The sequence below is a fragment of the Sturnira hondurensis genome, unplaced genomic scaffold (genome assembly GCF_014824575.4).
Source record: "Sturnira hondurensis isolate 20B ecotype Veracruz unplaced genomic scaffold, ASM1482457v3 Scaffold0021795, whole genome shotgun sequence".
Classification (NCBI taxonomy): Eukaryota; Metazoa; Chordata; class Mammalia; order Chiroptera; family Phyllostomidae; genus Sturnira; species Sturnira hondurensis.
The window spans coordinates 10,646,518-10,663,560 of NW_028094426.1; the positions used below are offsets into that span (position 1 = coordinate 10,646,518).

The 17,043-nt window shown below is 34.2% G+C and overlaps 1 protein-coding gene across 3 annotated transcripts in view; it reads right to left on the reverse strand.

The window, feature by feature from the left end:
- Window positions 1-17,043, reverse strand: part of ATF7IP (activating transcription factor 7 interacting protein) — a 119,045-nt gene that overhangs the window by 59,003 nt on the left and 42,999 nt on the right. For 2 of the 3 annotated variants that reach the window (XM_037033957.1, XM_037033956.1), the window contains exons 2-5: window positions 12,320-13,967; window positions 4,709-4,787; window positions 3,208-3,353; window positions 1,060-1,197 (exon numbers count right to left, since the gene is read on the reverse strand). In XM_037033957.1, the coding sequence (XP_036889852.1) occupies window positions 1,060-1,197; window positions 3,208-3,353; window positions 4,709-4,787; window positions 12,320-13,960 (2,004 nt within the window). In that variant the 5' untranslated portion in view covers window positions 13,961-13,967. The remainder of the gene's footprint in view (window positions 1-1,059; window positions 1,198-3,207; window positions 3,354-4,708; window positions 4,788-12,319; window positions 13,968-17,043) is intronic. The other variant, XM_037033955.1, reaches the window with a different exon arrangement.

The following is a 17,043-nucleotide window of genomic DNA, read 5'->3' on the forward strand; positions in this document are numbered from 1 at the left end:
TAAAGACAGAATACATAAATTCTAGTCATTTTGTGTTTTAATTTGCTTTATAATTGGGGTGTAATGACTATTTTCATAGACTACTTTCCCCTCATTTGTAAAATAAGGGTCTATAACTGGCTGGCTATTTAGCATCTATAGACTATGCTCATATTTCAGATAGCCTGACAGAAACCACACATTTAGTTATAACTGAATGAACAGATAAAAATTTCCAGTTTCATAGTCTTAAAATGAAACGAATCACTATAGCATGCTATCAATTACTCATTTCACCCTCTTAGAAATTCTGGCACTATCTGTTAATTTATAACTATATTTAATAAAAAAACGAAAGTAGTAATTATTAATACAGACTTAGAAACTAATGTCTTTAAAACATGGCAGGAAATGGATTAATACAAAGAGAGTAAGTTATTGTATAACAAATACTATTTAGTATTTATTACATGTGAGTAAAATAACATTTAAGAAGCACTAAGATAATTTCTAAGGCTCTGTTATGGGTTAAACTATATATCTCAAAAGCTATTGACAGCTAAGCTCCAAACATCTCAGAATGTGATCTTATTTGGAAATAGGGTAGGTGCAGAGGTAATTAGTTTAGATGAGGTCATACTGGAGTATGGGCCTCAATCCAGTATGATTGGTATCCTTGTAAAAAGGGGAGATTTGGACATAGACACACAGGTACAGCGCCATGTAAAAATGAAGCCAGAGATCATATTGATGCATTTACAAGGCAAGGAACACCAAAGACTGTCAGTAAATAAACCATTAGAAACCAGAGGAGACTCGTGGAACAGATTCTTCCTCAGAGCTCTCAGAAAGAACCAATCCTGCTAACACCCTGATCTACAACTTTTTGCCTCCAGAACTAAGACAATGTTGCCGTTGCTTAAGCCAACCAGTTTATGGTAACACTTTTATGGGAGCCATAGGGAACTAACAGGGGCTTCTCTTATTTCTAAAACTTAGAAGTTAAATCTTTGTCAACTCCAAAAATGTAGCACAAAACATGTTATAAAATAGGTATATAATTCAAGTCAGTGTACAAACCTGCAGTTCAGTAAGAACTGTTTTATGTCTCTTGTTACATTCAATCTTTTCCACTCGTGTTTTCAATTCTGCCAAAGTCTTATCAAATACAGCACACTGTAGTGCACACAATTTTTCTTCCAGCAACCACTGTACAACCTGAAGAAATACATAATCCTTTGTTACAGCAAAGAAGACATTTCGTCAGGCATCAAACAATAAATACTCTTCTAAAATTGTTATTTTATTTTTGATTTTAGAGAGGGGAAGGGAAAAAGACAGGGAGAGAAACATCAGTGCAAGAGAGAAACACTGACCTGTTTCCTATATGTGCCCCAAACAGGGACCAAACCCACAACCCAGGCATATGTCCCAACCAGGAATCAAATGGCTACCTTTCACTTTGCAGGATGACACCCAACCAACTGAGCCACACCAGTCAGGGCACAATATTCTTAAGTACTAATGTACAACTGGCTTAATAAAAACAACATGCTGGTATCCGTAACACAATGCTACCTGCTGAAAGACATATATTGAAATATCTACTGCAAAAGAATAATATATAGAAAAAGTAGAAATTTAAAAGTTAACAAATTGGACATAAGTTACTGGTTTAATATTAAGTGAAAAAAAAAGGAGACTAAAATCTATTGTGTATGATATAATTCCATTTTTGTAAAAAAATGGCTTGTGCAAAAATGAGATTATTCCAGGTTGGAAAAATTATGAGTGATTATTTTCTTTTAAAAATATATTTGAAAATACTATTAATTTCCAAACAAAAAATTCCAAGTTTGTATAAAATATTCAATGATTAAATGTTTTGGTTTTATTAACTGTAAAAAAAGTAGAAATTTTACAGAGGGCAAAATTTTAAAATAATTTGAAAATAAAGTTCTAATATTTTTTCCCATACATTCAATTGTGATTTAAAGGAAATGAGTAAAGGAAAAAAACAGATTTATATATTTCTAATCTGTTCCAGATGATTTTTTGTGAGATATTTAAGAAGAATGTCACTGTTCTACAAAATTTCTGTTAAACATTTCTAAATGCCCACATTTCGACTTCCCACATTTACTTCATTATGGACCCATAAAAGAGGACACATGGCACATAACCATGGACCATACTTGAATGACACTATTCAAGGAGTAAACTCTCAGTATATATAAAAGATTTCAGAAACCTTTCCCATAACTATTATCATGTTTCCAACAGCTCTATCAGAAATACTAAAAAAATACTATTTATCTCCATTGACAAATAAAAAGTTGGAAGAAAAAGAGCCACATTTTTACTGCCTCATTATTCCTTTTTCTACTGTGGATATTTATACTACATCTTAGTGGAAGAATACTTACTGGTCTAAAACCTGGATGATTTACAGTTTTATCATTAAATTAATTGCTAAGACCCTAAAAAATCAATTTCACCAAAGTTTCATATTACTCTCTGAAAAATAAACTGGTCATAAACATTTGTGAAACATTTTGAAAAACGTATTAAATACTCCATATTTTCCACTGTATGTCTAGTTTAGCAATGCGGGTGGTGGTTCAAAGCCTCTACTTGTCCCCTCTTCCCAGTCCTTTGAAAGCTTTGTCTCCACCATTTTTAACACTAAGCCTACAGTACATAGCAAAGATTTTAGCATGTAAGGACCTGCAACCATGAAGCCAACTTATTATAAAGATTAAAATATTGGCATATAAGACTCTACTGTTTCTATTAGATAAAGTTCAATATAGCAGAAAAAATAAAATCTGAAAACTGAAATTCAGTTTTGATATTAAAGCAAAAAGAATCATTATATCTCTCTTCCAATCTGATAATTACTAGAACATCTAAAATAAGTTATGTAGCTTTTTTTTGGATATGATTCAGTTTATGAATTTCATAGTTAAGAAGCACATTCATTTATGACTAGGGCTTTTTATTTTTTTAAGGTCTTTTAAAAAATTTTATTTATCTTTAGAGGGGAAGGGAAGGAGAGAGGGAGAGAAACATCGATGTATGGTTGCCTCTTGTATGTCCCCTACTGGGAACTGGCCTGCAACCCAGGCATGTGCCCTGACTGGGAATTGAACTTTAATCCACTGAGCTACACCAGCTAGGGCTGTAGCTTCTTTTTTTTTAAAAATGGAATTTAAAAATCTGTAACACCTTTTGTAGCTTCTGGTTAATATCTCCTTTGGCTGTAATCTTTACTTGAAATTCTGCCTCATATTCTTCTTCTATATATCGACGGCGTTTGGACTGTACATTGTCCATGTCCTCTGATTTAGACCGTTTTCTTCTGGAAAATTCAACTGAGAACAAAAAGCAAAATGATCAGTCAGGTGTTTTTTATTATAGACCTACTGCCTATTCTGCATCCTCAGCAAAATATCATTTCTAGCTATCACAATAGCAATCTCAATCATTTTATGGACTGTTTTTGAGCTCAGAAAAGTACTAGGCAGCTTTCAGCTTTCAATGTGAAATTATTTTTAATATGCAAATAAATAATATTTAGCAATGTACAATATAAACACAGAACATCCTAACCTTAAAATCTTCACATTATAATGGAAAATCACCTAAAACTGAGAATATGAGATGAGAAGAATCATCTCATTCATTCATTTTGCTAAATTCTATAGTGAACATTAATCCTCTGACAAAATGCAGTATTCGTTCTCACGTCACATATTTCTAATAACTGGACATAGCTTTAACTAATTAATTCTCCCTCCTCAGTAAATATTTTCCTCAGTAAATTTAGAAAAAACTCCCATTTAATCTTCAGCCTTAGGCAAATAACATAATAATAGTTATTAACATATTCTAATGAATTTCAAATATGTAAAAATAATAAAATTAGTAACATTATAAAAGTAAATTTGATTTTATAAAAAAAGAATATACGCAAAGATCTTAACTTAAAAATTTCCATTTCCCAAAGTGGTAACATTCATAAGATCATAAGCAACTTGTATCTGGTAACTTTTTTAATACACACCAAAAAAACCAAAAAACTAAAATCTCTACACTTATCAAATGCAAATGCCCTTATGTGACTACACCTATCCCTCTCTACTTCATTCTATATCCATATCTATGTGCTAATTTTTAAAATCTAGTTCCACTCTATGACTTCTCTTATAATCATAACTTAGTCATATATGGAGAGAAGTATGACAGGGAAGAGTAGAGAACTCAGGTTTCCGGACTTCTAGTTCTACAATCTTCCTATAAACCTAATGACACTCAGCCCCATCATTTCCCCTTCCCACATAGTTTATGAACCTTAAGTAGACTGAAACACATAATTCCATTCACTTAGATCACCCCAAACAAAATTCTTATAGTTCCATGCTTTAAGCATAAAACTAAAACAATTTCTCTCAGGACATTCAAACAGTACTTGAGTACATTAAGCTTGAATCTTTCTTATAGAACAATGAAAAGTACAAACAAACAAAACACTGAAGTTTATAAAATAATGAACACTTTCAAAGATACTTGGGTTAGCTATCATCAAAATGATTTAATGGTGGCTTACTTACACTGCAAAATTTTATAAACATCTCATGGATATAAAAATATACTCCACAGTCTTAAAAGTAGAATCAATGAATTACTATTTGTTAAACAAGTTCCATTTTTTTTTGTGCATGCTTACTTTTTTCACGTCTTTCATCTTCAGGTATTACTTGCTCTTCTTTCTCTGGTTTCCTGTCCTTTTCATTATTTTTTACTTCGATGAGAAAAAGAGAAAAGGAAATCATACTTCCACTAGAATTCATAAGAGCACATTATATAACTAACACTCATTTTTGGTTTAACTGTTGAGTTAATCATTTCTAATGAAATCAGGGTCTCAAAATGTAAAATCTGGGGAGTAAAAAGGGACCATGAACTGATAGAATTGAATGACCAGTCCATTATTAAGTGTTCCTGCAAATTCATAATAAACTCTTAACATTAAAAAAAATTAATAGTACAGATTTTTAAAAACAAACATTCCTACTTAGTAATTTACTGTCACCCATAGATTAACAAAATGTGGAAACAGCTACTGTAAAGCACTTGGACTCCTTACATTCAATTACTAAAACTAAAATAATGTTTGTGACAATTACTGTCAAAACACCTAATATTTTGACGAGACAGGTTGATCAGTTATTCAATGGTTATGGAACTAAGACAAATGGAAAAGCTACCCTAAAGATAATGAAAGTTTTACTTTGATACCAATGCAAAGAACCAAACTAATTGTTTAACATATATTATTTCATATCCTCAATATAATTTTGCATATAAACAGTATATTTGCTGTCATACAGATGAGGAAAATAATGTTCAGAAATGCCTCGCAAGAAACATTTAAAATATAACAATTAAAAGGTTGCTACCAAAAAAAATTGCTAAAAGTGTCTACACACTTGTATTGTTACAAGAAATAAAATCCCAGAGGTATAAGAAAACAGCCTTTGACAAATCAGTCTATAGTTCATCAACTATCTTAATCACTAAATAGGAGGGGAAAAAATCATGAATATGTTTAAGTTTCTATTGTATTCCCTTTACATCACTGCAACTGGTTCCCCAAGTGACTTTAATAAAACATGCTGTTTTATCATAATCTGCAACCAAAATTAAACAATCACGGGTATACACCATTATACACTGATAAAAATTTTGACAGGGTGTTTCGTATGCAAACACCAGGGTTTTAATCTCAATGGCCCTGATGATATAAAGTCAAGGTTAAAAAAACTTAAAAAGATCTTTCAGATAAAAACAGAGAGAGACTAGGATCGTTGATGAACCTATGAAGGCTCTTACAAATATGTTTTCGTGCTAAGATAAAACAACAGAGCTATAACTTGTGACTATACTAAAACAAAACAAAAATAGCTAGCACCGTCAATAAAGATTACTAAAACTATTTTTAAACGTTAAAATAAATGAGTACTAGAATATTCACTTTCTATTCACTATTCACCACCCTATATACACATTAGAAATATTTTGAAGATCTCATGTTTCAATCTTAGTTTCATTAAGTGTAAATATTTTGCTTCCTTATAGACTGCAAACTCATTACAAAGCATTTTTTCTATTTAGTATATAGTTTTCCGAATCTTCCTGATATTAATACTGAAAATGATGACTCCTGAGTTTCCTATTCCCCAGAGTTTCTAGAAACAAAGAGTAATTGGGTTGTCTGAAATGAAGGTTTACATAGTCTTTATTTAGCAAATCATCATACTGCTCAAAGAACAAAATTAGCCACGGTTCCTATTAGGGTACACGCATGCCAGAAAATCTAAAACACAGAAGAGCCAACTGGCCAATGTGGTACCCTTCTTTTTATGCAGATCTTAGCTTCCTCTTGTCTTACAGATATGTCAAAGTTAGCTTGAGACTCCTCATTTTACTCAAAAACCTCCTATCACTCAATTTCCATATTCCAGTATGCTTAGAGGATATGACTGGATTATCAATGCTTAAATTGAAATACTCATTAGGAATCTAGAATAGATACACAGAACTAAAATTTATGCTAGAGTTTTATTCAATAGAAAGAAATCTGGATAAGAAAAATGGTACTAACAAATTCTATGGAAAAGAGTAAGGCCCTCTTTAATTTTTTTTGTTCCCAAAGTCCCCAAAGAATCTGAGTGCATCTCCTTCAGCCCAGTATAATAACTAAGGGCCCATGCACATATATTTTTAAATATAATTTCAAGTAGTTCCTGAGACTTCTGAAACTTATCTGAATGCTTAGGTAAAATCTTTCCTCTGCTACAGATAGTTTCTGCTATAATTCCTGTGATTGAGTATAGCCTCATTACAAGTTGCCATGTTTTAATATACATTTCTATGTATGGTATTTTTTTAAAAGATTTTATTTATTTATCTTAAGAGAGGAAGGGAAGGAGAGAAGGAGAGAAATATCAATGTATGGTTGCCTCTCATGAGTCCCCTGCTGGGAACTGGCCTGCAACCCAGGCATGTGCCCTGACTGGGAATTGAACTGTGATTGTGTAGTTTGCAGGCCTGCACTCAATCCACTGAGCTACACCAGCCAGGGCTATGTATGGTATTCTTTCAATCAGAGTAGATCAGTGATGTTCTATTACTATGCCGCAAGAAGTTTTAAAACATGAAATACCTATTTAGTTGGGGCACTGGCCTCTTTTCATTTAGACTGTCATATATAAAAATGACAACAGCCAACATAACAATAGCCGTGTGGTGTGAATGAATCAAAATTATACCTTTCTTTGTCAGATCACCACAAAATATATTTTTTGTATACCGTAGAATTTTAGAAATTAGTTTATATGTGCCATGAGATGAAAAGGGTTGAAAATCACTGGACTGGACAGTAAGCTCACTAGAAGCAGGTACCACATCTTTAATTTTAGTAATCCTAAGATCTTTGGGAAATGGCCGAGACAAAGTAGATGTTTAACATCTATCTGATGACTGCTATTTTAATAAGATTCCATTAAATAAAGGTAGAAAAATTACATTGTAGAGGACTGGAAGAAAGAATTTACATCCTGAGTTAATTTTTACATTTTCAGAATTGCCCTTTATTTTACTCCTAGGACATACGGACAGAACTGTTGCCTTTGATCAGGGATTGGCAAATATTTTTTATTTCATCAGTGATAAACAACATGTAAACAAAGGGGCTATGTTCCAAAACAACTTTTTTTTTTAGATTTCATTTATTTATTTATCTTTAGAGGGAAGGAGAGAGGGAGAGAAATATTAATGTATGGTTGCTTTTTGTGCATCTCCCTGCTGGGAGTTGGCCTGCAGGGAACTGGCCCGCAACCCAGGCATGTGCCCTGACTGAGAATTGAACCGCGATCCTCTGGTTCGCAGGCCTATGCTCAATCCACTGAGCTACACCAGCCAGGGTTACAACTTATTGACAAAAACAGACACAGCCTATAGGCCATAGTTTGCCAATCCTCTGCCTTAAATTATTGGCTCTGTGAGAACATTTAAAACAAAACACAAAATTCCTATAAAGACAATATATTCATTAGAATAATGGGTAACAGACATGAACAGGCAATTTATAGACAAAGAAATACAGATGTTCAATAAGCATGTGAAGATTTTCAACCACATTAAGCAAAAAATGTGGTATTACTGGTAATATGACTTTTCTATAAATTTTGAGCTTTACTTAACACAAAGTTCAAGTAATATTTTCCACAGCACATTTTCTGTGTTCTTTTTAAAGCAAAACTCAGGAGAGAAAAGTATATTTCATTGTCTCTAATTCTTTCCCTTTCATCCTATCTGGAACCCAATCTCAATCAGGCTTTCAATTCCACTGCTCTTTACCAACTGATACCTAGGTCATTAAAATTTCTCTTTCATCTTACTCAATAAAAGCAGCATTTGATATATAGTTAACTATACCCTCCTCTGTGAAACATTCTTTTACTTGATTTCTAAAACAACAAAATCCCGTTAGTCTTTCTACCTGCAGTGCTGTTCTATGAGTCTCCTTTGCTGGTTCTTCTTCATCTCCCCAACCCATCAACACTGGAACACTGAGAGCTCAATTCTTAGATCTCCTCTTGTCTCCATTTACACTCACTCTGAGCTGATCTAATCCTGTGCGCGCAACTTCAATTAATGTCTGTCTATATGCTACCTACTCCCAAAGTTTCTAGACGGTCCAAACCTTTGCCCTGAAATTTGGACATGTTATCTAACTTGAGCAGCAACAGTTATTTGAAACTGTTCTTCCTACACTCACTCACCTTTCTAAAACCTGTTTCATTTCTGATCTTCCTCAGTGCTGAGAAGAAAATCTTCAACTTACACGTCAATGTAAAGAAAAATGTTAAGGTTCCATAAAGAAAGGGCAAATACATAAGAAATAGCTGAATATAAATAAGTGAATATAATAAAGAATTTTAGCTGAACACAATAGTGACAACAGATTAGTAAACTATAATTTACTAAACCATAACAATTTTATCACTACTAACCAAGAGCAAAAGTAGAAAAAACCTTGAATTCTATTCCCATGCAATTATCCTCATTAGCATTTATTTTCATATCTTAAATATCCAATGAACAAGGGAAAACAAATCAACTACAGACATTTTTAAAATGAAATATAAATCTAGAAGAAAACTGTGTCAGAATTTAATATAACATCTGTTCTACTCTGAAACAGATTTTTCTCAGTAACATTAATAGCATTGTTTAAAAGTAAAAAGCAAGTAGAGGATAACTTTCCCTCCTATTTCTCTATAAGAAGTAGAATGAGAAGGCCCCAAAAGGAGGGGAAAAATGAAGAATGCAGTAACCCAAAAGCTAAGGAGAGTCTCAAGAGAGGGGCTGTTTGAGAGGTCATCCAAGTATCAGAGTTTAAATAAAGACCAAAACAAATGTCCTTGGATTTAACAACATGAATATCAATGTCGTTTCACTGAGAAGAATTAGGAGGGGGGCTGGTAAGGTGGAAATAAAAATTCAATTAAGTTCAAGAGTAAACAGGAGGAGAAGAAATGGTGCTAGCTTTATTAACATAATTAGAAGAATGGCTCTAAAAGAAAGAGATGGAACAGTAGCTAGATTAGAGTTCATGGCACAGAATGTACATGGAGGGTATAACTAATGTTTACCTCCTTTTAGTGTTGTTTGAACTCTAGTGTTATTTTCTTAGGCTTCTTAGACTACGATTTTAATCATCTAGTCACTACCAGTTATTATACAGTATTACACAAAAATATGACAGTACCCTCAGGTCTACTAAGGTATATATGCAATACTTTTTAGGTCTTTCTTCTTTCTCCGTAAAATTAAAATAGCTTTTCTATTTGCATTCTGATATCTTTCATTACTTTTTGTTGCTGCTCAGATCCATTATAACTGCTATAGTTAAAACAAACTTGCTAAGTTTTCTATCAGTACAGTGTATAAATGTTAATAAAGGGAAGAGCCAGACTTCAGCACTTCAATTTATAATTCTGTGTTCTGAAAACATTAAAATTTAGTTAAGAATAAAGAATTTGATGAAAGTAATACCTCGGCTGGTATACAGCAACAAATATGACATGTAACAGATTCTGCAACCATATAAAAAGAAGAGAGTACAGTTTATGAACCAATCAAGAAAGAAACTATACTTCAACCCAAATACACAAAATTTCCTTGGAGGAGAAATGAAAAAAATAAGTTCAGTTACCAGCTAAAAAATTAAATCTACTGGTAAACTTCCTCTGACAATAGCATACAATCAGATAAGAGTCTAAAAGTAAAGAACCAAAAATAAAATGAACTTTAAATTTTTGAAGTATGAAACATGGATGGCTTAATATTCATCTCTCTGCATTTTACAGCATTGTGTGAAAGGGATGGTCTCCAATATCAAAATTCGTAAAATGTATAAACTCACTAAATAATAAGTTAATTTACTATGTCCCTCTTATACAGACTACTAAAAGGTGTTTTTAAAGGACTTGCCCCAGTATCACTCTTTATATAAAATGGAATTCCATGTCATCTCCTCTGCTTGAAAGCATTCAGTGGCTCCCTGGTGCTATCACAATGCATTAGCCTTGTAACCAAGGTCCTCCATGAATATATAATTGGTACTTCTACTACCAATTATTCATTCATTACCCAAATATTTACTGAGCACTTACTGTAACCCAGAAATTATTCTGGCTTGATGGCGGTGACTCAGCAGAGGAGTAATAGCAGTGAAGACGGTAAGAAAGCACTGGATTCTAGGTCTATTCTGAAAGTAAAGCCAACAGAATTTCCCAACGTACTAAATATGGGATGTGAAAGAAACAGAATGGCTCCAAGATTCCAGGCCTGAGCAAGTCGGACAAAGCTACAGTTAGGAGAGATCACCTTCATTAACAACCTGCATTACACAGTCAGAGAAGAGCAAGTGCTTTCTAGAACACAGCTTCTATTCTTCTGAAGTTAATCTCCTATAAAACTCCAGAATACCAATTGAGCATTATTACTGTATTCACAGCCTTGTATTTAATGGCCTGTGTTTTAATTCTTGTCTCAGTCCTGAGGGCAAATACTACATTTTATCTTTAAATTCTCAAAACCACAAAGAGACTGAGGCTTGTCACTATATAGGTTTACTGAAAGAAAAGATACTCCTTGGAAACAAAGTCATCTTTTAATAATAAAAAATTTCTACCCCCAAAGCTGATAAAATATATTGAGGGAAAAAGTCCCCTGTATCTCCTAGCCCTTTCTCATGTTTTCATTCTTTGAACAAACTAGAAACCAAATGCTGTTGCATGCAATAAGGTCACCCCTTTCAGAAAGTTCTAACAACCCTGGCCAGGTAGCAGTTGGTTAGAGCACTGTCCTGATACACCAAAATTACAGGTTTGATTGTGGGTCAGGGCACATACAAGAATCAACCAATGAATGCATAAATAAGTGGATCAATCAATCAATGTCTCTCTCTTTCTCTAAAATCAATACAAAAAAATTAAAAGAATACTCTGGCAGAATGTGATGCATTAAGAACATAAAGGTGTCATGCCCATCTCAAAGGAACTGAGAAGTCTCATATAGAAATATTTGAGTTTGACCATGAAAGCAAAGTAGGATTTTTCTCTTTCTCTCCTTTTTCTCTAGAGATTTAGGTTTTAGAATGACCACTCAGAAGATAAGAGGGAAAAGAGTAGATTAGATAAAATCAAGAGGGCAAAGGTAGCAAATGGATATCTTCATCAAACAGAAAATCAGCTTCAAGGTTTCTATCTTCCAGCAATGGTGGTGTCATTCATCAAACAAAAAATAATAAATCAGATTTCAGTGGGAAATTCAATTATAAAATGCAATTTGTAACACTTGAAGCAAATAAACTAGATTTTTATATTCTAAGTTATTTGGTTGCTACACGATATCAAGAACAATTGCTAGGACTTTGATCAATTGTATACTGACTTGAAATTGTTAACTCACAGCGTTTATAGTGGTCCATCTTATTTCACTTCCTAGACTATAAATATGTTGCAGGCAAGGGCGATATTTTCTTCTTACTTTATGTTCCTTCTTAGAGCTTCACCCAATGCCTCCCACAGAATGGATACTTTGTAATTCTGAATTCTGTGAAATTAAAAATCTATCAAGAGATCATTTTAGCCACCATCATTCTAACTTTCTCTGCAACTAAAAGAAATTCAAATCTTTATGAGAATGTTTTATTACCAGTTTATTAAAGCTATTCAAAAAACTTTAAATTTAAATAATGCTAACCTGGAGAGCATGTCTCATTTTGTGATAGAACTTCAGACTCATCTTTTTCACCTGAAATATCCTCTTCATCAGAGAGAACCAAAAAGGCTTCTTTTGGCAAACTCTCACTACTTTCTTGTTTGGATGGTGAACCAAAAGAACCTTCCATCTTCTCTTCCAAATCTGGATTTGTTTCATCAATTGGAAGGAGACAAGTTTTAGAAAAGCAAGTAAGTTCATCTTCAGCAGGTGCAAGCTTTTCCAAAATAGGAATAATTTCATCTGTCTCCATAGAATCTGTATTTTCTAAGATATTCTCATTTTTGTCATCTTTTATAACATTTTCATTAATGGATTCTGTGAGGTCAGCAGAATTTTCATCTTCATTCTTTTCATTTTGGTCAATTTCTGTACTGCTAGATATAGCTTCTTCTTCAAGAACAGGTTCCGTGACTGTATCTTCCTCTACCTGCTTTTCATTTTCAGGAGGTAGATTTGGACAAATAATTGTATCATCTGCTTCTATAGTCTCTTCATCAGCATCAATATTAATATCAGCTTTATATTTCTCATCAAATGAGAAAATTTCATCTAACTTTTCATCATCCCCATTTTTCTCAATAAAATCATGATCTTTATTGCTAGGCTCTATATTGTCAGTATCAGGAACTGGCTCACAAACTGGTACAGAACTTGGTTCGAACGTGGGATCAAAGGCTGATTCAGAAGTTGGTTTATCAGAAATCAGTTCATCAGAGACCAGGTCACCAGAGGCCGGATCAGCAGAGGCCTGATCACCAGTGGTTAGATCACTGCAAGCTGGATTATGAGAAGCCAGATCACCAGAGGCTAGATCATCACCGGCCAGATCATCAGAGGCTGAATTATCGGAGGTTGGATCACTGGAGATTATCGGTTCACTGGAGACCAGTTCACCAGCAACTGGTTCACTGGAGACCAGTTCATCAGAGACAGGTTCACCAGGTATCAGTTCACTAGAGACGGGCTCTCTGGTGACTGGCTCACCAGAGACTGGCTCACCAGAGACTGGCTCACCAGAGACCAGTTCACCAGAGACAGAGTCACCAGAGACAGAGTCACCAGAAATGGGATCACCAGAGGCAGGCTCCTCAGAGGTGGGAACACCAGAGGTGGGATCACCAGAAGTGGAATCACCAGAGGTGGGATCATTACAGGTTAATACTTCAGAGGCCAGATCTCCAGAGACTGGTGGATCTCCAATATCCAGATCACCTGAAGCTGGATCACCAGAAACTGGGTCAGTGGTCAGTTTAGAGGTTATTTCAGGAGTTATATTACTAGGAGACAAAGGTTCACACTTTAACTCATCATCTGGCTTGTTTTTTACACTAACATTTAAGGAACAAGATGTTTCTTTCCATTCTGAGTTACTTTTTTCGGGGTTAAAGCAAAATTCTTCAATGCCATTCACCTCGTCCTTGTCATTAATATAATCCATATTTTCCAAAGGTGATGTTGGGTCCAAATCTCCATTTTCATGATTACCATTTAACAGCTTGGCATCAGTTTTCAACAGCTCTTCTTTGACTTTGTAAACTGCTTCCAGTTGTTGACGATCACTCACTCTCATTGTTTTTCGAGCCTTAAAGACTTTCTTCTGAGGTTCTTCTATACCATCCATTTTGAACCTTTAAAGAGAGAGAGAGAGAGAGAGTTTAATAATCGAAATAGAAACCATCTAATTATATACTTACTGTAAACTGATCTTACAAGCAAGTAGCACTTCATATAATTTTGAAATGACCTATAGAAAGCATAATAATCCTTGCGGTATATTAATTATAACATTTATTAATTTATATAATATAAAATTGATAATAGGTATAATCCACAGATCAATTACCAGAAGTATTAGAAAAAATGACGAGTTTTCATTCACAGTAAGCTTAATGAGTTCAGAGTCTCATGGAAATAAAAAAGTAGATGGAGAAAAAAAACAGGTAAGAGAATGAAAACAGCAAGAGCATGGCAAAGAGGTACAAAGACAAGGGAGAAAGGAGAGGAAATTAGGAAACACAAAGGAAAGATTATATTTGTAACCAAGCACATCTACATTCATAGAGGTGTAAGAGATGCCATCAAGAAAGTGAAAGACAGCTCACACAATAGAGGGAAATGTCAGCAAATAACCTATCTAATGAGATAACCTGTATCTAGAAAACAGAAAATGCTGTTACAACTGAATAACAACAACAACAAAAATTTAAGAATGGGCAAAGGACTTAAATGGACATTCCTTACAGGGGTGTCCAACATTTTGGCGTCTCTGGGCCACACTGAAAGAAGAAGGGTTGTCTTGGGTGACACATTAAATACACAAAAAACAACTAAAACTGATGAGCACAAAAAAGGTTTTAAGTAAATCTATGATTTATACATTAGGAGAATGCCATGTGAAGACTGGAGTTAGGCTGCCATAAAGCCACAGCTAGGAGGAAGGTCTGGAACAGATCCTCCCTTAGCTCCAGAAGGAGCATGGCCCTGCCAACACCTTGATTTCAAACTTCTAGCCTCCTAAAAGATACATAAAAAGGCAATAGATAATAAGCAATAAATGAAAAAAGGCTCGACATCACTGGTCATCAGAGAAATGTAAATGGACACCACAATGATATAACACTTTACACACAATTGGAAAACTATAATCAAAGAGAAAAACAAGTACTGGCAAGAATGTGGGCAAAGTAGAACTCTCACACAGTGGTGATGGAGTAGTAAAATGGTACAGCTGATTTGGAAGTCTGGCAGTTCCTCAACACAGTAAATATTAATCATTACTTTTCAATCTTTCCTTTTTTTAAGGTATGTAGATAATAAAGCTATAAATTTCCCCCTAAGCACTGCTTTACCTGCATCTCACATTTTGATGTGTTGTATTTTCATTGTTGTGTTAAAGTATATTCTACTTTCTATTATAATTTCTTTCATTGATGAGTTATTTAGAAGTATTTTTTTAAAGCAACGCATTATGACCATGTGCAGATCATTAAAAACAATACAAGTTTGGTTTCACATTAAAAAAATCAAGCAATGTCATAAAGTATTATGGATTTTTTTCCAGCCCAACCAAGGCATCCACTTGATAAAAATCAGTGCCCTATGCCCCAATGCCTGAGAATGTGACCTTAGTTGGATAGGGTCTTTGCAGAGATAATCAAGTTAAAATATTGTCATTAGAATGGGCCCTAATCCAATGTAGCTGGTGTTCTTATAAAAAGGGGAACTTTTGTACAGAGACACACACATGTAAAGATGAGAGAGGCTGCCATAAGCCACAGCTAGGAGGAAGGTCTGAAACAGATCCTTCCTTGGCTCCAGAAGGAGAATGGCCCTGCCAACACCTTGATCTCTAGCCTCCAAAACTATGAGACACTAAATTTCTGTTATTTGGGTGAAAAAAGCAGTGTGATTCATTAAATAAAACAGAACAGAAGGTGAAATAAACAAAAACTCTTAACAGATACAGAATATTCATTCATTTGGCAAAATTCAACAAGTGACTCATAATTAAAGCTCTTAGAAAATTTAATAGAAGGAAACAACTGAAATTTTAAAAAGATAATCTGAAAACTATCACACTTAGTGGTGAAATAAGACCAGAACCAAAAGAAGGATGCTACCCCTCACCTTTTCTGACCATTGCCGTAAAAGCAAGTAAAAGAGGGCAAGGAGTTGATCTTAGAGAAAGAAAATGTCACCAGTCCATGGTGGAATAAAACAAAAGTCCTTTGAGGACCTAGATGTATAGGGAACAAGAATAATGCTTTCACATTCTATTATTCAGTACGAATGATGGTACAATGTACTTGCTTTGGCTGGAGAAGGAAAAAGAAATATTCTCTGAGGTATTGAAACTTATCTGAGGCTCACAGGCTGGCCTTAACATTACTACAAATTGACTTGACGCTTACAGCTAAGCCATATTTTCTCCTATTGGACATAAAACCACCACTACATTCAAATTAGGTAAGGTCACAGTACAACCCATAAAATAACAACCATTTCCCTTTCTGACTAAAAATAAGTGATGACTACTATTTATGAATTGCAGCTTTAGCTTCATTGTAGTCTCTCCTCACTATAGATAAGATTTATTGAGATGCCCAAGCAAAAAATAGCCCCCACTTTCTGACAGCACACACTCCAGAGTTAAGGTCTAGTTCCTCAAACTATACCCAAAAGAATGCAACTTAAGACCAAATCCCACATTAGGTTTTCTTTAACACCCTCTTACTAATGTGCTTCATTTACCCATGATGAGCATTCTCCCTCATGGCAACAAATTATAAACCCAACTTGTTAATTACAGATATGTTCCTAGTGTTCCATTGTTCCTTTGGCTGCAAGGCATAAAACAATGGCCTAGCCTATTTGCTAGAGGCCAATATGGCTTGAGAACCTAACCCTTTGTCACAGTACTTCTACATTATGGTACATTCTGCATTTGTTGTCACGTTAAGAAAATTACTTTATATGTCTTAGTCTTGCTAGCCTTTTATTTTAAATTATGGAACTGAATAAAACTATTTAGAAAAATTATCTTACTACTGAGCAGAAACTTTGATGGCAAATTATTACAGGAACTATTTTAAGGATTAATAATTGCAGTTTAAAATTCAAACGTCACATTTTTCCCCACCCACTATCCATTGCAAACTGAAGCTAACTGAAAAATTTTCTGCAAAGAAGATACCATGTAAATTT